General features: G+C 53.0%; 9 protein-coding genes across 9 annotated transcripts; 4 read left to right on the forward strand and 5 right to left on the reverse strand.

The window, feature by feature from the left end:
- Window positions 1–359: 359 nt before the first annotated feature.
- Window positions 360–1,256, forward strand: A1O5_03085 (uncharacterized protein; the record flags this gene model as incomplete). The annotated part of the gene is made up of 1 exon (XM_007743698.1): window positions 360–1,256. The coding sequence occupies one exon, from the start codon at window positions 360–362 to the stop codon at window positions 1,254–1,256; it is 897 nt and encodes a 298-aa protein (XP_007741888.1).
- Window positions 1,257–1,839: 583 nt separating this feature from the next.
- Window positions 1,840–3,105, reverse strand: A1O5_03086 (uncharacterized protein; the record flags this gene model as incomplete). Its single annotated transcript, XM_007743699.1, has 1 exon — window positions 1,840–3,105. One exon carries the CDS (start codon window positions 3,103–3,105, stop codon window positions 1,840–1,842), a length of 1,266 nt encoding a protein of 421 aa, XP_007741889.1.
- Window positions 3,106–3,694: 589 nt separating this feature from the next.
- On the reverse strand, window positions 3,695–5,685 carry A1O5_03087 (uncharacterized protein; the record flags this gene model as incomplete). The annotated part of the gene is made up of 3 exons (XM_007743700.1): window positions 3,695–4,032; window positions 4,102–5,415; window positions 5,469–5,685. 3 exons carry the CDS (start codon window positions 5,683–5,685, stop codon window positions 3,695–3,697), a joined length of 1,869 nt encoding a protein of 622 aa, XP_007741890.1.
- A 2,851-nt stretch (window positions 5,686–8,536) lies between these two features.
- Window positions 8,537–9,720, forward strand: A1O5_03088 (uncharacterized protein; the record flags this gene model as incomplete). Its single annotated transcript, XM_007743701.1, has 2 exons — window positions 8,537–8,571; window positions 8,685–9,720. The coding sequence occupies 2 exons, from the start codon at window positions 8,537–8,539 to the stop codon at window positions 9,718–9,720; spliced, it is 1,071 nt and encodes a 356-aa protein (XP_007741891.1).
- Window positions 9,721–10,467: 747 nt separating this feature from the next.
- A1O5_03089 (formamidase) lies at window positions 10,468–11,943 on the reverse strand (the record flags this gene model as incomplete). Its single annotated transcript, XM_007743702.1, has 5 exons — window positions 10,468–10,937; window positions 11,011–11,402; window positions 11,463–11,751; window positions 11,802–11,820; window positions 11,872–11,943. 5 exons carry the CDS (start codon window positions 11,941–11,943, stop codon window positions 10,468–10,470), a joined length of 1,242 nt encoding a protein of 413 aa, XP_007741892.1.
- A 669-nt stretch (window positions 11,944–12,612) lies between these two features.
- On the reverse strand, window positions 12,613–13,198 carry A1O5_03090 (D-tyrosyl-tRNA(Tyr) deacylase; the record flags this gene model as incomplete). Its single annotated transcript, XM_007743703.1, has 2 exons — window positions 12,613–12,714; window positions 12,776–13,198. 2 exons carry the CDS (start codon window positions 13,196–13,198, stop codon window positions 12,613–12,615), a joined length of 525 nt encoding a protein of 174 aa, XP_007741893.1.
- A 550-nt stretch (window positions 13,199–13,748) lies between these two features.
- On the forward strand, window positions 13,749–15,759 carry A1O5_03091 (uncharacterized protein; the record flags this gene model as incomplete). Its single annotated transcript, XM_007743704.1, has 3 exons — window positions 13,749–14,003; window positions 14,057–15,642; window positions 15,699–15,759. 3 exons carry the CDS (start codon window positions 13,749–13,751, stop codon window positions 15,757–15,759), a joined length of 1,902 nt encoding a protein of 633 aa, XP_007741894.1.
- Window positions 15,760–17,436: 1,677 nt separating this feature from the next.
- On the forward strand, window positions 17,437–18,970 carry A1O5_03092 (uncharacterized protein; the record flags this gene model as incomplete). Its single annotated transcript, XM_007743705.1, has 2 exons — window positions 17,437–17,963; window positions 18,115–18,970. 2 exons carry the CDS (start codon window positions 17,437–17,439, stop codon window positions 18,968–18,970), a joined length of 1,383 nt encoding a protein of 460 aa, XP_007741895.1.
- A 1,130-nt stretch (window positions 18,971–20,100) lies between these two features.
- Window positions 20,101–21,461, reverse strand: A1O5_03093 (uncharacterized protein; the record flags this gene model as incomplete). Its single annotated transcript, XM_007743706.1, has 3 exons — window positions 20,101–20,425; window positions 20,496–20,799; window positions 21,215–21,461. The coding sequence occupies 3 exons, from the start codon at window positions 21,459–21,461 to the stop codon at window positions 20,101–20,103; spliced, it is 876 nt and encodes a 291-aa protein (XP_007741896.1).
- Between the last annotated feature and the right edge of the window lie 234 nt (window positions 21,462–21,695).

Consider the following 21,695-nt stretch of genomic DNA (forward strand, 5'->3'; position numbering starts at 1 on the left):
TCCCATCCCTTACCTACAGTACTACCTCCCGCCGAACCCTATTGCCTCAATCCCGCCTGCCTTTCCCTACAAGTACAAAACAGCGCAGTCTCCCGATCTCAATCGACCCGTCCTGCTCACGCCATTCAACAGAGCTCCGAAGATCCTGAAGGTCACCCACGTAGGTCCCGATAGACGTCGATAGCCGATTACTCACCACCCACCAAACCATTCTGTTGCCTGCGACCAGACCAAAACATTTCCAACCAGCCTGACCTGGGTGCAAATATCGAGGTTCCAAGTCTGGTCTCTTGCATAGGACTGAGCAAAATTGAGCTGAACAGGTGGACTGGCCCAATCTGGGTAGGCCGTAGAGCATCATGAGAAAACCGTCCATTCCAGAGTTGATCTACCAAAGGACGTTCCCCAAACCGAAGCAAGGCGATCCTGTCTCCTTCTACGCCCATATCCAACGTCATATCGTGGGTGAAGTCCGGGTCGAAGTACAGAACTTCTATGGCGCCCTCGACACCCTAGAAGCACAATACCCTGGGCTCGACTACAGTTTCACCCCTCACCGCCGTCGGCTATCAAGGTACCCCTGGCATAGACGCCTTTTCCGTGTCTTCGACGAACTGGGATTGACAGAGGACGAAATCCTAAATCTATGTCAATGGGAAGGAACAAGGGCGGCCAAGGAAAGATACGAACGTGAAGCAGGTGTCGAAGTCAGGACTACTACAGCCGATGATGTCGTTGCGGCACTGCCCGGAAATGGTCCCAGAGCAGTCTTCGAAGATCTTTCCCGGCCAGCCTCTGTCGAACAAGCATCTTCGAACAGCGAGACACTGGTAGCGACCCCGGAGAAAGGAGAACACAAAGCAAAAGATGTGCACACTCCTTCACCAGCACCAGAAGAGGACTTCATCGACCTACTACGTGACGCAATGCAATCCCGCCTAAGAGGAGATCCTTCGGCCATCAACCAGGCATGGGAGCAGTGGCTCAAAGAAACCTTGGAACGGCACGATGAGATTGACATTGACTTGGTCATGACTGCCATTCGGAACCTGGAGCCCGAGACACTGCGAGCTATTCAGCAAGCGGGCGAGGGGGATGAAACCATGTCACGCTCTCCTACGCCTGAGTCCCAAGCAGATTCATACCACGAAACCAATCATCTCGACCGGATAGAAACCGACAGCACCCATGTGCCCAGTGACAGTGCATCTCTATCTTTGTTCGCGCGGAGATCGCAGACAGAAGCAGCCAGATGAAACCACGCTTCTGCCAGAGAAATCTTGCATTTTCCCCCGCTATTATTCCCGGAGATACCAAGTTGAACCTGGAGTTCGATGTCGTTGCGGCTGGCTTTTCTTTTGGCTTTTTCTGCGTGGTTAACAAAAGTACGGCTGAATATGCTTTGATACATAGATTTTGCGGCAGACACGGAAACTTAGTTATATCCTAAAGCAAGGCGTTTTGACGGATTCTGACGACTGGACTGGCCTTCCATGTCGCCAGCGTTTGGCGAGTTCAACCAGTATTGACTTTTTCACTGATTCTGCACGGATGAGGTGCTTGTGGTCCGGGCGTGGAAGTTTGAACTTGTTGAGCAAGAATGGGAACATGGGTTGTGGTAATTATCCAACAAGATGAGCCAAGGCAAACATAGTTGGTACGGGTATGAAATTAATCTACGGGCAAGGCAGATTACCGAAGCTGAACAGACAGACTTAACAACGAGAACCAAAAGTGGGTATTGATTTTGCTCTACAGAGAATCATATATCTTAGCACAACTTGATGCCCCTTTCCCCCTTATCCCCTGATGCCTGATTCTCATTGTTTCCACGCGCCCCTAACCAGCAGTATTCCGCTTCACGACACCCCTCGCAAACTCGCCAAATGTCAAACCCGTCTCCAAGTCCACGGGCTCATCCAAATTCGGTTGCGTGAACACGGCCAAAGTATTCCTGGCGATATTCCTGTTCATGCGCGCCCCGTCGGTCCTGTCGGCGACTACGTTGTTGGGATCCACGCCCTTGACAAAGTGCGGGACGGCCTTGAACCTGCCGCGCGTGATGAGCTCGAGCGCCTCGCCGGTCTGGAAGGCCAGCGCGTCGCGCGGGATGCTGACCTTGTGGATCTGCCCCGAGCGCGAGAGGATGTACAGGCCTGACTGCGGGTCCGAAGAGGAGGGGAGCTCCGTGTACTCGTGGAAGTGCGAGTGCTCGGAGTCGGGAGGAGCAGACTCGGATGCTGATGAGGACGAGGCAGAGGCAGAGGGAGAGGGTGAGGATTCGTCGAGGAACATGGCTGATGTCAAGCCCGTCAGGCACCCGTGGTCGAGGTGCGTGGTGCACCAGGAGTCGTCGATTTCCGGCTCGTCCTTCGCATTCGCCTTCGCCTTTTCCTGCTCCTCTGACAAGACAGAGACATAGTGCCCGTTCGTATTATTCCCTCCGTTCAGATTTCCGTTTGAATCTACGTTCGCGCTTTTTCCGTTCACCGTCTCCTGTGCAGTGGGGAAATAATGCAAGAGCCTCGCCTTGGTGGTCTCGCTTCCCTGGACCACCTTTTCGAGATATCCGGCCTCGTACCCGTCGATCTCGTGCTCGGCGAACCGGTCGCACGCCCTCGCGACCAACACCGCTGTGTCGATGATCAGACGGATGAGCTCCTCGGCGTCGCTCCTGAACTCGGGCACGTCCGCCTCCTCGGGCCAGACATTGGGCGCCGTGTACTCCTCAAAGCCCGGGAACTTTTCACCATCCGCAGATTGAAGTGACGGGGACTTGTAGAATGCGCAGTTGATGTAGTAACTCCCTTTCGCGGTGTCGACCACCCCGGGTCTCAGGGTTTCGACGCCGTGACTCCACCCAACGAGATACTTGGCGCTGGGTTTGGTCAGGTTCTGGAGTTTCTGGGGAGGAAGGTGCGCGAGTCGCGAGGCATTGGTGAGGACTTTTTGGCGGAGAGAAGGGAAGGTGGAGGGGAGGTCGGTCACGACGAGGATGCCCAGGCTGTCGGGGCCGAACGCATTCAGGAGGGCGCTGAAGGGGACAGAGTTGGATTGCAAGTCCCGCAGAGAAACGGTGACGGGTATGGCTTGCTTGTACTTCATGATGCGAAGCGAGAGTCGTCAAAAATAATCGAGGGCGGAAAACCAGAGAGTGCTTTGAGTGGGGAGTTGTATATCAATCGAGGCTAGGACTGAAGGCAACCCAGGTGCACAGCGCGAAAAGGATTCGGCCTCCGTTGGGAGGATCATGTCCTTCTCCTGCTGGGTGAGGGACACATGCCTTCTCGTCTCTCGCCGACGTGTAAGGTCTCGATCGGCTTTTCTTTTCTTGATGGTCGCGGAGAATGCAACGCTGTTTATCAAATCTTACCCCACAGTGGGATGGGAGGCAATGGGCAATGAGTTCGCGTGTCTCCATGGAGAAAATGTTTCGGCCAGCTCCGACGAGAGATCGTCGCCGAGGCTTAAGTTGGGGCGAGTGGCTATGCTGAAGCTCGTCTGAAATTTATGCTCGTGTTGAGGCTCCATCGTGGTATATGTAACACGAGGACATGGATGCCACCAAGACCAAAAGAAGGGTGGGCAGCGACAAGTAGCTGGAGGCTGACGCATGCTCATTCTTCATTACCACATCTGTAACTCTTTTTATTGTAAGTGCCTATGTACAGACTTCTCCCAATTGACCGCTCGCTTACTTCAAGCCAAAAGCCTCGAGCAGTTTCGGGAGATACGGCGTTCCCCATCCCGTCACCGCATCCCACCCAGGGGTTGCAGGAAATCCTGTCGTATTGCACCCAGCAGACGTGCCGTTCGTGACATCCGTGAACAAGGTATGACCCCACTTGTACAGCCAAGGATTGAGGAAACCCATGGGAGGGCGTCCCTCGGAGATCAATGCGTCGTTCAACAGAGTGAACACAGACGCGCAGATGGGTGAGGAACCAGATGTGCCGACGAGGTTGAGTGTACTGCCGTTCCAGGTAATGGGGAAGACTTGTCCAATGCAGGAAATGTCGGGGTAGGCGCGTCCTAGATGGAGGAATGATATTAGCCAGACGAACCAATATGGTCCAAATCTTTGAGAACCTAAGGACTTACCTGATTTGTTGTAAAGTCCATCGTAGAGCCCTCCGAGACCATCGACATATGCGTTTACAGTCTCGGCCTGGTAGGCGGGCATGTCGAAATAGTTGCTGAAGCCCGCCCCACTGGTAAAATAGGCTCCAGAACTCAACTTCCTCCAAGCAGCAGATTCAGGGTAGCCAGTTGTCGCTCCCACGGTGGTGACGTAGGGACAATCAGTTGGAAAAGATGGAAGGAACATGGCTGTTGTATTGTCCACGTTGCTGACACATTCTCCATCACTTCCGACACCAAAATCACCACTGGAAAAGAACAAAGACACGCCTCGGGCTCCCAATTGTGCGAATTGGTTGCAGACGGCTTGGGCATAAGACCGACTGACAGTTTGCTCGTCGTCTCCATAAGAGGTGGAAATGACTTGGGGCACCTCGTCATCCGGCAGCCCTGCCATGTAATTGGCCCAAACCAGGAAAGGCTCGTCGGTGTTGGTGGGAGTCACTAAGTCGGGCATGAACGATGGATTTCGCCCCCCGGTGTGATATGCAGTCAAGGGTGTTGGATAACCAATTCCAATCATGTAGTCAGCGTCCAGATCTGCCTCCCTGTCCAAGCCCTCTGCCGCAACATTGGTGCCATTGTCTAGGACACCGCCTGCAATGGAGATGGCCTCGAACTGGTACGCGTAGGCAGCGGCTTCGGGTCGATACTTGGACAAAAAGATGTTAATATCCGAGCGGTTGGTCGCCTCTTCCAAGTAATTTGTGTGCCCCATCTTGTTCTTTCCGGCTGCTTTGACCTCGTAATCAATGGTGCCATAGAGGGTTCTCAAGCAGTCTGGGGTCACAGAGGTGAAATTGCATGCGGCATAGACAGTGGAATTTGCGGGCAATGGAATCGAATCGGGTGGTGACCAGGTGTCTGCAGCTTCGAGAACATGGGAGCCACGCTTGGTGACTAAAGAGCGCTTCCTGATCTCGGTTCGTTTCTTGTGTCCCTCAAGTCGGGCCCACGAGTTTGTTGGCTGGATGGTGCTAATATGTTTGTGAACGTAGTGCGGGAGAGAATATCCTTCGGTACGCACGAGCGTCGATCCGTCAGAATGTTCCCAGACCGAGTAGGCCGTGTTCAGCATGTCCTCAATCTTCGAGACGGGCAGGGACACAGTGATCCAGTCCCTGGCTGGGCTGTAAGTGAGTTGCTCAACGTCGACGTCATATTCCTGCAACCACTCATGGATGGCTGCGGAAGTCTCATCTGAAGGTTTCACAAGGTCATGGACTTCTTCAGCTGACAGGTGCTGGCCGTAGCGCGCATGCGATGGGTCCGAGACTTGCACACAGGTCAGCTCCAGTGATGATGGCCTCCAACATCACGTCTCATACCTTCATACAGGTGCCGTTCGAGCTCAGCGAAGCGACTTTGAGAGAGGCCGATGGTCAACCTGATTAAATGTTCACCCGGAGCAGGCCCCAGATTTGACCATGCCTTTGGAGCTGGATGGAAGTCCTTGACGACAAGGTCGGAGCGACGAGTAACGGGGCCAGCTGCAACAAGAGAAGCTTGGAAGCAGCTCAACAGAGACAATGCTGTGGTAAGCATGGTGGATGGTTTGAGAGGGGCCATGCTTGGAAATCTGGAAGACGCTGCACGCGACCGACCACGAGAACGAACGACGAGGTAGAGGGCTGTGCCTTCTTTTCAAAGACAGCAGCGGCCACTACCTATCTAAATACCTGGGTTGTGGCACAACGGCAGCAGGCGCGAAGGCGGCTCCTTCTGCGTCCATTTCCCCATTGAGAGAGGTATGACAACGTCATGTAGCATCGGCTTGATGTGCTATCCTGCCTCTTTGGACGTAGCCTCGAGAGATAAACAAGCATTGAGGTGGCATCGAGGGCGTCCAAGAATCCACCTTAGGTCGCTAGCCCTTGCATTGGGGCGGAGGGAGATGCTGAATTGGAAGGTAGCTTTCAGGACCGGGGTATGCCATGGGCAGTGAGGATTGGACGACCGCTGAACAGCTTCTAGATTGAGGATAGACATGGAGGCAGTCGTTGGTGGGATCGACACTGTAGCGGATACACCCCCAGGGGAGATCGCTTGAGGCCGAGCAGGTGGGGTGATAAGCTCTAACGAGGTGGAGAGCAGTGGCAGCGGAAGATTCTCTGGAGGCGCCATGGAAGCAGATGTCTTTTCGAGATGACACCTGCTGCACCTGGAGCTTTGCCTGCTCCATTGATACTGACGGTCATTGGCAGAAGGCGGGAGATGTGCGCAATCTTAGCGAGCTTAGCGACAGATACGAGCTGCATCATGCAAGAGGGCCGCCACCAACCGATCGTTGACGGCGGCTGGTTGCACAGTCAATGAGAGAAGATGCAATCTCGTCTCACACAGTGCGGAGGTGATGCTGGAATTGGGAGCGACGGCCAGGAGAAGACATGCCGCGGTACGAGGCACAGGTGGTTTGCAGGAGACTTGGAAAGTTGGGGTAGAAGTGAGGAGGAGGTGAAGGCGAAGTGCAAGATGAATTGGCCCCGAAAGCCTCCGGGGCGGCCGGGGCCTTCTGGGGGCTGGCTTGACAAAAGGATTCAGGGTCGGTTGGTCTCGGCTGCTCCCGGATGATGCCCACGGGAACATTTTAGCTACGCTTTTCGTACCTCGTACTCGCTAGGGCATCACGAGTACCTGGTGCTCCAGGCTGTCCAGGCCTAGGCACTGCAGCCACAGCGAAGCACCTACAGGCCGCCTTGTGTTCCGTCCAGCCTCAACGTTCAACGCTTCTCTTCTTCATGCTGCAATACATACATACGTCGACACTTCTACTGCTCTTTTCCCTTTCTCTTTCCTTCTTCTTCTATATCTAGCAACCCACCTGTCCCTCAGCTCTTCCAACTCCGTCCCTTCCAGCTGACTGACCATGCCTGATCCTTTAGGCTTGCACAATGTGGTCAACGGTGCGGTGACTCAATCAGCCCAGATCTCATCCAATATCAATGCCCAAGACCACTTTTTCAGCTGACAAGAGCCACGTCCGTCTATCCGTCACAAGATAGCTTGCCCATGCAACAATGGCTGAGGCTCAAAAGCAACCCAAGCAACCCAAGGCCCTCGAATGAGTCAAATAATGAATGCTATTGATGAAAGTCAGGCATCCGTTTGCCTTGGCTTGGCTTCTTGGACCAATCAGCTATGGTAGGACTGGCCTACTCTCGAGTACTTTTGTCCGTCTTTCGGCCCTTCACTTGTCCTTCAGCGCTTTGTCGCCTGCCTGCGGTGGCAAATAAACATGTAAGTCGCAGCCTCTCGAGCGGTGCTTGTGAGATAATATCAGCGTCTTCTCCCCAGCTCGTGCCTCTCAATGAAGCTGCTTGAGATATAATAAATTACCCCTCTGCCATCTCAGCCTTGTCTTATATTCTACCTCTGGGGACATGTGCAATCTTCTGGTCCCTCTTTGTCCCTTTGTTCTCCATTCAGTCACGGCCTCTGGCCATTCTTCCTCTCAAGGTGCTCCTTCAAATCCTTCGTCGGACGCAAAGATTTTCTTCTGCTACCTGTCAAAGCGGCCGTACAAGTCCTCCCGCAGAGAGACACGCCAAACACAATCCCAGCCACAGCCGCTAGCCATACCATCCCTCAAGCTCTACAAACGCATAAATTGGCATACATGCCCCTGCTTCTTCAGCCGTGTCTCTGTTCTACACCCTCTGTCTGGTCCTAGCCGACCGACATTCGGATATGCGCACAAATACTGTACGCCATGTTCCTCGGCCGCCAAGCTCTTGCGGCCAGTACGGCGTGGTGGGCCTGTGGATCACATCACAAGAACCGACCCATACTGGGATCGTTGTGTCTTTCAAGGCGCAAGTGTTGTCTTCGAACCGGGCGCCACCAACAACAACAGTTGTGTCGTCAGCGGTAATCGAGCAAATACACAAGTTCAGCCCACTCAAAGGAGCTATAGAAATGACTTGGTGGGCAACCCCAGCCGCGGTCAATGTGAGGACTACGACGGTCACGGTACTGGAAAACGGCTCAATGATGAGGGTGTGAAGCATTGGGGGAAGAGGAAGCAGGTGCCCCAAGCAGCAAATCCGTCAAGAAGGAAAGGCCGCTACGAAACCGATCTAGATGCATACTTGAGCGAGACTTACGGAGAAGTAAAGTGGAAAGCGAAACACACGTGGATAAGTTGACCCATGCCAAGCCCATGCTAAGGGAATTCGAGAGCACAGAGAGATCATCGGATACAGTGTACATATGGCCGACTTTCATGAACATCACATCTTCGCAGAGTAGTCCCCGTGACTCTCCACGTGACCACCAGCGCTCTTCGAGGAGTATTGGCGACTGTTGTTTTCACAAGACCTCAATGCTTTGCTCCGAGGCTGCTTCCATCAACCATTTAGTTTATCCATTTAACGGGCAGAATCGATGTTGGTGAATCATGCCAGAGCCTGAAAATGTACAGCTCCCGCTCCGGTAAGTCAGGCCAGCTGTATTAACAACGTCCAGACACCTGCGCCAACTAGACGATTTCTTCCTCCATCTTCTTCGTCTACTGCAAAATCAACAGGTCTTTCCTCTGTGCGCAGGAACCCATTTCAAAGCTCGCGCTCCACACAGCCACCGTTTGCTACCCCTTCCTTCACTGCGACGCCACGGTTTCAACGACCAACTCCAAGGATAAAAGATGATATACAGGCGAATTTTGACGAGGGGACAGACCCGGCACTGTTGTCGAATGATGACTTTAACATCAGCCGTGGAGATATAATCGACCTCGATGATGACGTGGATCACGGCGCTCTCTCGCCGCTATACAGCCGAGGCGCTCGGGCAGCAGACCACGAGCAAGACCACGTCGAGAGTGAAGCATCACCTCTGCAGTATCGACTTCGGAAGTCTGCTCCAGCCACGAAACGACGGAAGGTGTCCCACCCTGGCCCTGGAGCTAGCGTTATTAAACCCGTTGCTATTTCTTCCTCACCAGATGATGACGACCCTGGGGATGTTAGTTACCAAGCTGGCGACAATTCTCCCTCATCGCAATCCGATCTAGACGATAACCTAGGCCGGAGTACAGGGCTAGCGACGATTAACGAATCGAGCAAGATTGCCCGTTTCAGGCCCATCGCTCAAGGAGTTAGTCCCCCTAGCCCTGTTTCACGGACCATTTTTAAAGTAGTTCCGGAAGACCAAACACATGGATCGGGTGGAAGGGGACCTGTTTTACCGGATATATTCTCGCCCTCGCGCCGCAAAGGCAAGAGGGACTATATTCTCGGGGGCAGTGCGCATCTGGTCAGAAGCTGGGTCCTGGATATTGCAACTCAAGAATCCCATGCCGAATCGCTTTCGGAGGAAATTCTCCTGATAGCAGAAGTCGAGAACGACGCTAGTGGACGTTTTGTTGTGGTGTCTGATGAGAAAGCTCGACGGTGGCTCCTACCAGAGCAGCAGCATGAGAAATCAAGTAGAAGCTCCAGCTTCTTCGACTGGTCTGAACTTCGCCCCGGATCGCAGGTCCTCATCAAGGGCCGAGCTACCAGGTGGCCTCTCGACCTCGAATCCCAAGGTTTGGAGAATGTGGTTGTTGCTGCATACTGGGAGCTTGTCTCTGCTGGTTGAACGTATTCGCACACGCAGCGCCGCCGCCAGGCGAGAATCGTGGAACTTAGGCGCGACGGCAGCCGCTCAATTAGAAGATATCTCGGGCTAAGGATATGGATTGATTGCGTCCATTAAGTATTCAGCTCTTGTGAAAACGTTCTCTCTCTCTCTCTCTTACGATATTTAGAGGTGCCCGCTTCTACACGGCGTTCTCGTCCATACAGCCAGCACCGCTATACTTGAAGAGACAACACGTAAGTAGGGCGGCCCCCTCCTCGTCGCGAGGGCAGTCCCGAGCTACATGCTCTGTCCAAACTTTAGATCCGGTTGGCGTGCGTCCGGAGTGCTTGTATGGCGGCAGGCAGTCCTGGGGAGACGCTTTTGACTACCTGTATGACTGCCTGACTGACCTCCCTATTCGCAGATTGCGGAACTGCCCAGGTGTCAGAGAATACTTGGCTAGGTAGGTCGGCAGACATGCATGCGTAGCAGGGGGTGGAAAGAGAGAGGCAATCAAGTAAAAGTCCCTTTTTTTTTTATTCTGTTATCGTTTCGTAATATACCTAACCTAGCTGAAACGTTTTCAATACTCACTGGGGTTGGGGCACCATTCTGGACGTATGACTTCCGCATATTAGAGCTGAAAAAAAAAGAGAAATGGGTGCCAGAGCAAAATAACTTCCCTTGCTCCTTCGCAAAGGATAACTTTCATTCTTGACCGATGAGTTATTCCGTGTGTGCCCCCTCCTGCCTTGATGTCTGCCCTTACTTGGTGGCCATGGCGCACTTCCCTAGATCCATCTTGACCGCCTCCGCGCCGGGCGAGATATCAAAGCTGAAAACGTCCATGGGCAGCCCGATGGTCGTGCAAGCATTGGGAATATCCACAATCCCCGCCACGTGCCCTTCGATCGGAATACAACTCAACATCAGGTAGATCTGATAGTCACTGTACCCGTATCTCTTGAGGTACTCAATCACCCGCAGACAAGACTGACGATATGCGACAGTCGCATCCATGTAATGTTGTTTGCCGTGTTCGTCGACACTGAAGCCCTCGAAGTAAATCATTCGGCCGGGCCCGAATTGTGGTTGCACGGGGCCTGGGATGTAGATGGGAGATTTCCCGCCGACCATGCCGAGTTTGCGCTGACCGTCTTTGATCACATCAAACTTGATGGTGATGATGCCGGCGATTTCAATGGCGCCGCAAAAGGAAATTTCACCGTCGCCCTCTGAGATCATGATGAAAATTAGAGTTAGCGATACCGGCGTTCTATACAGAATGGAGAGCCAGAGGGAACGTACGGGAGAAGTGCAAGTCTCCTACGGAGAATTTTGCACCCTTGACATGCACCGGCAAATACACTTTACTTCCGCGTGAAAGATTCTTGATATCACAATTCCCGCCATGCTCGGGACGTCCTGGAATCGTCCTGGCACCCTCCTTGCCCACTCGAGCTGTCGTCTCTTCGTCGGCGGTGCCGGCATGCACGCTCCTGGGTTCAGGCGGTTGTGCTACAACACGCTTGAGGGATGTCGTCGAAATGAGCTCGGCTTCGCGCTTATTCCACTCTGCGAGGATCTCGTGGGATGGCGCGCAGCCTAGAATGCCTGGGTGGATGAGACCCGCAAAACGGACACCCGGGATGTGACGCGAGGAGCAGAAGATGCCTTCGAAGTCCCAGATAGCTTTGGCGCTATTTGCACGGTAACTTGTTAGACAGCGTAGTCCTGCTGGAGCCTGAGAAACACCTTACGCCTCAGGATAGATCTCATCCAAGAAACCCCCACCATTGTCCTTGTGGAATACGCCTGTGAAACCCCATGGATGGTCCTGGAAGGGCTGCACGTCTTGAATTTCCACGAGGAGAACGTCTCCAGGCTCGGCGGTCTCGATCTCGAAAGGGCCAGAGAGATAATGGACCTGAGTCAGGTCGACATTCACAACATCATCAGCATCGTCAGTGTTCTTGATTTGTCCACCAGTCCAATCCAAGCATTCGATCTTGACAGTCTCTCCGTTCTTGATGGTTCCACAAAAGGGCACTGAGAGCTGGAAGTTAGAAACGGGTACACGGACATTCACACCAGCGTACCGTCAGGATGCCATCTGTTCTAGCGAGCTTGTCAGTTGCTGGCTCCTTCTCCCACTGCTTCAGTGCTCACATGTAGATACGGTTGGTCTTTGGCAGGCTTGTCGAGATCAACTTTCAATGCAGTCCTAATTGGGCCAGGCATAATGCCAAGCAACAAAAAATCGAGTGTGAGGTGACTGGCAACGCCTTGGACGAATTCTTTCAATAGATGGCCTGTGAGCTGCGCTTGAGTCTGGCTGTAAGAGGATTTGCAGGTTGCCGTTGGGAATCTCGTTCTCATATCAAAGAATTGTTTACTGCTTTGCGGGGCATGACCGATCAGCGTAGGAGTTACCCCTCACGCAAGTGATAGGCACTTGTCCGTTGGCATGCGTATGCCCTCCACTGCCTCCGTCATCGACTTGATGGAAATGCTGAAATAACGTTACAGCTTGGGTGGGAACTTGATAAGGAGCGTTCTCCAGGCCCAATAATAGTTCCAACCTTGCGTCTCGGTTAAACCAGGAAAGGCAGCTATGCTGGACGAACGGACGTTGGTCTCCCCCGCGTGCCTGGACATGCTTCAAGTTACGTATGAGATACGCAAAATGGCTTTCTCAATTGCTGTCGAATCATCCAAAGTATGTGTCGTGTTTTATCGCAAACGGGCGGGCTTCTCCTTTTCCGCGCGATGGCACGTGATTGATGGGTTGTGTTGCAAAAGGGGCGCACGACGAACAGCAAAAGCCACCCCTGAATCGTGAACGGTTGTTGGCAAAATTGCGGAGGTGGCTGACAAGTTCGCATTGGACGTCCAGCTCATTGGAGTACCTCAGCTAGTCTCCTCCTGCACTGGCGTCGATGCTCCTGTACTAGTTTTGGTGCTGCTCGCCGAGTCTTTCTTTGGGGGACTTGTATCAATCTCGATGGTAACCTGGATTGTTTAGCACCGGCACACTCACCAGTTGACTGCGTGTATTGAAAGCAGATCTTACTGGGCCGTCATTGACAATGCTAACTTGCATCATGGCTTGGAAGACACCATCTTTGACTCTATCCGAGCCGTGCTGGTCACAGACGCGAGTCACGAAGTAGTCATACAGCTCTTTCGCAACTTCTGGCTTAGCAGCTCCACGGAAATCCGGCTTGGTACCTTTCCTCGTGTTGGCCATCAACGTAAATTGTGATACACACAAGATCTCTCCCTCGATGTCCTGGACACTCTTCTTCCAGTTCACGCCATTCTCGTCTGGCCACAGCCTCATCTTGACAATCTTGGAAGCCATGGTTTCGACATCTTTCTTTGTGTCATCGGGACCAATCGCAGCGAGAACCAGAACTCCTTGGCCGATCGCCGAGACAATTTGACCATTGATCATGACAGAGCTCGATAGGACTCGCTGCAGTATTGCTTTCATATTGCTGACTTGGAGGGATGGCTCCCGCAGCAAGCGCGATCTCGTACCTCACCAACGGCCAGCACCAACGCGCAAAAACATCAATAAGATACTCTTGAATATCTCACCGCGACTTGTGGGTGGTCAGTGTCATCGACCTAGAGAGTCCGTGGTGTTGGCGGCTGTCAGTACAGATACAGATCAGTAGGAAGCCCCTCTGCGGCCCAGGCGTGTTGTCTGGTGGCCAAGAAAAGGAATCTGATGGCAATAAGCGTGTGAAATGGCGATGAAAAGTTAGAGCATCAAATTGCTGGGGAACCGGCGGTTGAATTCGACATGCCAAGACCCGCGTCGCCTCAAATCAGCCTTCACGTGACCAGCGACCTCCGTCCAACCTGCTCGCCTGGTCAAGCCTGGGATGCTGCAGTCAACGCAGCGCGTGGCTGCCACTACCGTAGACAGTCCCAACTACAAAACACGCCCATGCGCCCTCCGTGCACTCAGTAGACCCTCCACCCGACCCTCACATCCTCGCCGCACTTCTCCCAACCTCTATTGATGTCCCACAATCATGGCGTCACGGAAAACACAGCAAGAAATCGACAAAACCTTCAAAAAGGTCGACGAAGGTATCCAAGCATTCGAAGGCATCTATGAGAAGATATACTCGTCCCAAAATGCCGCGCAGAAAGACAAATTGGAGGACAATCTCAAGAAGGAGATCAAGAAACTCCAAAGATCCCGCGACCAGATAAAGACATGGGCAGCCGGCAACGAGATCAAGGACAAGTCTGCACTGCTGGAACAGCGCAAGCGGATAGAGAAAGTGAGGCTTCCGGACAGCAGATGCTCTCGAGACGGGGACTGACACCAACGCAGTGCATGGAGATATTCAAAGCAGTGGAGAAGGAGATGAAAACCAAAGCGTTCTCCAAAGAAGGGCTATCACAGAATGTCAAGCAGGATCCCAAAGAGAAGGAGAGAGAAGAGCTCTGCGACTTCCTGTCCGACCAGTTGGATGAGATCAACAGAATTCTGACCGAGGAATTAGAACCCGAGGCTGGCAATTTACAAGCCGCTCTCAAAAAGAAGCAGAAAGATAACTCCAAGGCTGATCGGCTTGCCGAGATCGAAGCCATGACCGAGACATACAAATGGCATGAATCCCGACTACAACTTCTCCTGCGGTCGCTACAGAACGGCAACGTCGAGAATGATCTAGTGGCATCAATCAAATCCGACATTGAAGAGGTGGTGAGGGAAGGCCGTGAGCCGGATTTCGACCCCGAAGCCTACGAGGGTATCTACGACGATTGCAATCTGGACAGCGAAGAGGTGCAGTTCGGACTGAACAACGAGGTAGACAGAATATCATCTCAAGATGCGCAGTCTATTCAGGAAGACGTCGACATGGATGCGTCGACCGCCCTCAAGAAAACGAAATCAGAACCGCACACTGCCACACGACGACCCTCCACACAACTCAAGTCTCCTCTGCCAGCACTGGCAACTCTGAACACGATGCCACCGCCACCGTCAATACCCAAGGACTCGGCAATGAAACCCGCACCAATCCCGAATCGACCTCCAGGAGAGACCTTGAAGTATGCCTCAGCTGCAGCCGCAGCAGCAGCAAGCGACAAAAGCGGAGTGGGTATTGCTCCGCTCCCTCCGCCAGTTGGAGCAATTACCGCACCTACATCACATCCATTGCCTGCCCCGGTCAAGACATCGGCAACGACATCACCTGCTTCATTGCCAGCACAACCGGTGGAGAAAACTGCCTCGCCAGCACCTGCCGCTGCAAGTATGGATGGCTCAGCATCGCAAGAACAATCCAATCACTCAAAGTCTCCGACTTTAAGCTCCACTAGTGCGCGGGCCCCGAGCATTCCCAGCAGCGTTCCTCCTACGCCAGCAATGGAGAAATCCGAGGCTGTCCAAGAGCCTATGATTGCAGACGAGATACCAACCACGAATGGCGATGTGCACGAAGACTCAGCCGCAGAGGAATCGATCTATCATCTTCCTCCTGGACTTCAGGATCTACTAGACTCATTCGAGACTACTAAGAGTCGAGCTGCCCAGCCTCCGTCACAACTAGCGAGACTGCTGCAGGCTTCTCAGGAGACATGTCCGGAACCCTCCGATAGCGATCGGCCCCAACATTACCGGCCAACGTTCAAGTACAACACACCGGCGCATTACCCTCAGGATGTTCTGCCTATATTTGATGATCCGGCATTGTACGAAAACCAAAGGCTGGAGACGGACACACTGTTCTACATATTCTACTATCGGCAGAATACCTATCAACAGTGGCTGGCGGCACGCGCTCTCAAGAACCAGAGTTGGCGCTTCCACAAGCAGTATCAAACATGGTTCCAACGTCACGAAGAGCCTAAGCAAATCACCGAGGAGTTTGAACAAGGCACATATCGATTCTTCGACTATGAAAGTACATGGTACGCATCATGCCAAATCCTTGGCCCTCACCACGTCTCATTCTAACCCCTTGCAGGATGAATCGACGAAAGGCAGATTTCAAGTTTGTCTACAAGTTCCTCGAGGACGATTTGTAGGATAGCTCAGTCAGCGGCGTGCTGGCCGTCGGCCCGCTGCATGCATACAGCTTGCCCTCTTTTGGAGAGGGGTTTCGATCACCTCTCAAAGAGTCAACCAAGCTCCAGTTTTGCAACTTCCAACCCTTGTTCTGAGATATGCTGTGTATGCCATGCCCGCCACATGGATGTGGCCTTGCCTGGCTCGGTACTGGGAGGCTCCGCTCAAGGCGCGGTGTGGAATATGTGCTACCCATGTTTCGATTGTTTGTCCATGTGGCAGATGGCAGCCTAGTCTACCACCGCCTCACTTTCGGTGTTACAAGTTTGCCTTGCCGCAAATGAATCGAGACAAACATAAGGCCGTCAAGCCGAGTCCATGCAATGAGGCTGTGAAAAGGCATCCACCCCTAGTCCACTTCGGGGTTAGTGTCTACATCCCCACCAATAGGATGTTTGTTTTCCTAGCCTTGGTACTCAGCCTCTTTTCCCTGCCTGCTTTAGTCCACATTCCCTCGCTACTACCTACCAAGGTACAGAGCCGCTTGGGTCCGCAAAAGGCAACCATGGGCTCGAGAGAAGATCTCCAGCGGACACTGCCGCGCCGCCCACAACATCTTGAACATCTCAACTCTGAAACGTCCCGAAGCGGCTTGTGGCCTTGACAGGGCGATCCAGACACATCTGCACGAAGTACGCAGTACGCAGTACCTAGGTGTGTTCTCCAGTGTACCCGGTTGGGCCCATCGGCCAGCCATGTCGTGGTCTTCCTGTTCCTTGTTCCCTCGCTTAATTATGCCACCTTGCCTCATGTCCACAGTGTCCTCGATCTGGCCGTCACCTTCCAAAACGAGTGCGGCGTCAAGAAATTCAAATATCGAGGCAGTGTTACCATAGTCCCCGTATGCCCGATGATGCTGAATGCTTCACAAACGATAGCAGCAAACTGCAGGTCCAGGCCCTTGACAGGGGTCGGAAGTTCTCTTCTGACGAGCGAATCGCACTTATCCTCACGACACTCGGCACACGGGTAGGTAAGGAATGCTTTCTCGAAGGATAAGCCCTGGAGGTTAGCCTCACATTCTGAGAGCCGGACCTGATTGGGCCTCCTTTGCAAGGAAATCCACTTGGGATATTCACATTGGTCTTCCAAGCATAGGGTGGAAGTCCGTCCATACTGCGAACTTGATCGCTTCTCCCCGCTAGGCTTGTACAAGAGCGTCAGGTGGATTGACTCCAGAGTGTTTTGTCTTCAACCCGGGAGCACGCTTCGCGCTAAGTCCTGCATTGTCCTCCTGTCGAGTGGTTCAATCCGAGCGGTCTAATAGCCCTGATGACTCCCGCAGCCATCGCCCATCGGTCCAAGGGTGACCGAGTCAGGTTCCTATCCCTGCCAGTTCTTTCTTGTGTCCCAACATCGTTGACTATTCGGTACAGCCTCCCTTCACAGCATAGCTTGAGTTTGCCTCGTCTCCAAACGGATGCTGGCCGCGTATACTTGAGACAGAGTCCCTCCCTGGCTATCTGAGATTCTAAGCTCTGAATACCAGCATAAGGCTGAAACTTCAGGTCGACTATTTGCATCCGTCCCATTAACAAACACCTGGTCCCTGTTGCAAGTCGAGTGTTCCTACTTCTCGTCTGCTCAAACTCTGGAGGCTCTTTCTCTCTCTGTGCTTGAGAAATTCGTGCACCATCATGGGGAGCTTCGACCACCGTGACTTCTTAAGGGAACACTTTGGTTCGGATGCATTTCTTCCTCAACAAGCACTCTCGATGAGCGTCTCAGAGGCCTCGTCTGGCCTCTCGATCAGCCTGCCGGCTAGCATGTCATATCAGCTTGGGGGTCCAACATACGACAACACTTGCTGCACTCCCCGAACGATAGCACCTCATCCCAGTTACATGCTCTCTCTCCCGACCCATGGCTATCATCTCGAAGAGGCGTATGCCATCACTGGCCACTCGGCTTGCGCGAGGGGTCGAAGCTGTAGCGGAGCAAGCACAGTCAGTGCAGAGTACAGTGTTACAAGTCAGGAGGCGACGCCGAGGTCGCCTTACTCTTTCGTCGAGCCCGGCAGTCAGTATCGGGCAACGTATGATGACCAAAACACTCATACAGGGGCGCCTGTATTGAATTCCCAGGAAGAGTTGTCGGTGCCTCGGGACAATCAAGGGCCCTTCCTGAAGCAAGAAGGCGATGAAACCAATCCGTCGAACAGCAAGTAAGTATACCGTGAAATCTTGACAATTTGCTGCGCTATTGGAGTTCATCAGACCCCCCACCCTTTCCACCTATGTCATCCTGTGTTGTCATTCTGACAAGAATAATTCTAACAATTGTGTCGCCGACAGGCAGACTTTCTGTCCGCATAGAGATTGTTTGGATGAAGAGGGAAGACCCAGAAAATTCTTCAGCCGCAAAGCCGATGTGACGAGACACTACAAGTCTCGACACGACATCAAGTACATTGATTGTCCAAAGAGAAACTGCGAGAGAAAGGGCAGTCAAGGATTCACAAGGCGAGACCATTTGACAGAGCACCTTAGGGGCTTCCACATGGAAAAGATTGCAAAAAGACAGATTTCTAATACCAAGGCTAAGCGAGGTGAGACACACGCGAGTGAGGACAGCAACGGGTCCAACAGCTCGTCTGAAGGGCTTACTCCGCCCGAGCATGCCGAGGAAATCTCATACTTCCCCTCTGGACAACCAAGCTTTGCAGAGCAAATTGCTCAGGACATCAAACAAGAGACTCCGCAAACGTCTGATGACGAAGCTGAAGATATCTTCCCAATATGGGAAGTCTATCTTCCTAAGAGGACCAAGCGGTTCAAGAGTCTAGCACAGAGGCGCAAAAGCAAAGCCAGAGCTTTACAGAATCATCCAGTCCCAATAGCACGAAGAAACGTGCGGCCCCATCACTCTCCAACAAGTGCAACAGCTCAAGGCCCCCTTCAAGGACTCGCTTTCCAAGCAGACTTTGCAACACCTCGAATGATGCCCGACCCGCCAGCATACGCGACGCACCACCCGGATCAGCAACACCAGCACCAGGTTTTCAGCACGAGCAACATGGTGGCCCCTCTCTACACAACAAACTCGAGCATGGATTCATTTTATGGTCCTTCGTCAATGGCGCAGGTCTATGACAACCTTCCAGCCCAGGCGATGGCTCCATACCGGGTCGAGGCTCTTGACGGGTCTCATTTCCAACCCATGCAAGAGTAACTATTCCGGAAATGTTCGAACAAGATGGAATCTCGTGACTTTTGGCTGCTGATGGATGATACTTGTTTTGGCTGGCTGGCTGGTCGGTCTGTTTTCTTGCTCACTGGTGGCCAGGAATCTGCGCAGATGGAAGGTTCATATCTATCTGTCTTCTTTTGTCCTCTTTTCTCTTTTCTTCTTCTTTTCAACCATGACAAACCACCATGATGATGAGCCACGACGACAGAAACGATAGATACCCGATCCAATACTAGCTAGTCTTCACATACACTTAACTATGTCCTTGCCTCCTTTTCTAGTCTTGCGGGGCCTAGGGCCTTGTTCCTTTAGCTAAGTCGTAGGTAGGGTCGAGAGAAACTCCAAGATTTAATCGATCCATCGCAAGCGTATCCGTCTACCCATTGAAGTCAGGACCCAAAGGCAGAGGGCCCCCTTTAGAGAAAGAGGGGTGAAAGAGTGTCGAGAAATGGACGATGGGTGAAGAGGAGGCCTGGCGCTTTTCAACAGAGAGAGGGAAGGAGATAGGGCGATAGAGAGATAGAGAGCTAGCTCGCGAACGAATCGCTGGGTGATCGCCAGGACATAGATGAATGCCTAGATATAGATGTATAGATACAAAGAGGGGCACATAGAGAGACACGTGAAGAGCCGGTATTCGTTTGGAATACTAGTAGTAAATTTCTGTGGATAGTATAGCGTTTCCTTTTGCGAGGACTTACGTATACTTTCTTTCCTGTGGAAGCCTCGTTCCTATTCCTCTTCTTCCTCTTCTTCTTCTTCTTCTTGTTAAGAGAAGTTGGAAGCCGGTTCGATTGTTTTTATGGCCTTTTTATCGGGCTTGATGAGATGTCGGTAGATATGCCGTTGGTCTTTTCTCTTATTCTCCTTTCTCCCTTGTCCTCTGTCGGCCTCCTTCGCCCTTTTTCTCTTCTCAGGTTTCTTTTCTTCCCCTTTCCCCGTCTCCCTTCGTTTTCTGCTTCCCCCCTCTGATCCTTCCCTCCCTGATTCTTTCTATCCGTCCATCCGTCCATCCATGCCCTTTATCAGGATCTCACGCTCCGATTTCCGCCTGTCGACTTTGCCAACAGCCCCAAGAACTTCTCAGATCTCTGGCTCAGCATCTGGCATTTTTACAAGCGACCGTGCGTCTCAAAGTCCTTGTACCCCTCGCCCTTGACGAACGTGTACAGCCACGGCCCTTGTTCCTCCTGCTCGGCCAGTTTCAAGTACTCCTCTGCCGCGGCAGGGCCGGAGACCGCGTTGCCGACGGGTAAACCGTCTGCATTCCGTTCATCGGCGTAGTAGAACCTTTTATCGGGGGCGTATGAATGGTCAGTCTGGCTACGCTTATTGAGGGCTGCCTCAGAGAGGATAGAGAGAGAGCCTAGGGAGGAGAAGGAGAAGAGGAAGAAGAAGAAGAAGAAGAAGAAGAAGAAGGGGATAGAGGTGTAAGTGCTGACAGGCGACAGACGGCAGGCAACAAGCGAGGCAAACACTCGATCAGTCGACTGATGAGAGAACTTACCTGACACCCTCGGCGGCGTAGATCTTGTTCTCTACAAGATACCTGATGGCATACGCGGTGCTGGTCTTGCCTAGCCCGAAATTCAACATGCCCTTCAAGGTCTTGAGGTTCAGCATGTTGCCCGTGAAGATGAATGTCTTTGACGCATCATTCGAGGCGGCCAAGTTGCGGAATGACTTGACTGCTTCGTGAAGGGAGACCAGGGCGGAAGTGGCGTTGACGGATTGTGAGTCATGGTAGGTCTGGATGGATTCTGGAGCGAAGAGGGAGAGAGGATCGGCAGGATCTGGCTTGAACATAGCGGCTGGGAGAACGGAGTCAGTTTCCATCCCCGAGGTAAACGGTTCCTAGAGAGTCCCGGAGAAGAGCCTAGACCTCAGAAGCTTGGACTGATAGAGGAAGGCTGTCACTGTGCGGGAGAGTTGACGAGCGAACAGGCAAGCAAGCAGACAAGTTCAGACCATGGCAACTCATCAGCGCTTCCTTGTTCTCAAGGTCAATCCACGGCACCCCGCTGCCTTTCTGCGAGGCCTACATCGCTTCGCCCTTGTCCCAGCTCCACGGGAACCAGCTTGATAACAATCTTTGATGCCCGTCGCGCATACAGCTCTCGACCTGCCGCTCTCCCTCCGCCGGACAGCGACACTCCCAGCTCGCGCCACTTGCAACGGCAAGCAAGACCGAGGAGTACAACGGAAACAAAGGTGTCCGAAACGTACCATTATAGACCACGACGCCCACCTCGCCGCCCAGCTCCTTCCTGACCCTCTCAAAGACGCCCGGGACCGTGTCGGGCTTTGTCAGGTCGACAGGGATATGCAGGGCCGCGCCGTCGTTGTTCTTGGGCGGCGTGCGAGAAGCGCTGGCGACTTGGTACCCCTTTGCAGAGAAGGCTTTGGCCAGGGCAGCCCCGATGTTCGGGCCGGCGCCGAGGATGAGGATGATCTTGGGCCCGGAGGATGTCATTGTTCGATTGATTCAGAACCTAATGGGGGGGCGAGACAAGGTGTCGACTCCGAGCAAGCGGATTTGGTCAACGAGATAGCTGTGGTTTTGCTGCAAGAGGTTTATGGAATGCTGGACGCCCAACAGTTTCAAGAGGAGACTCATCGATCCATTCATTATATACCAAACCTCTTCCCCGTCTGTGCGCATTGTCGCCGGCCGAGATCCCCAAGACTTCGAGTCAGCCATCCACCC

The sequence above is a fragment of the Cladophialophora psammophila genome (genome assembly GCF_000585535.1).
Source record: "Cladophialophora psammophila CBS 110553 chromosome Unknown aczJe-supercont1.4, whole genome shotgun sequence".
Lineage (NCBI taxonomy): Eukaryota > Fungi > Ascomycota > Eurotiomycetes > Chaetothyriales > Herpotrichiellaceae > Cladophialophora > Cladophialophora psammophila.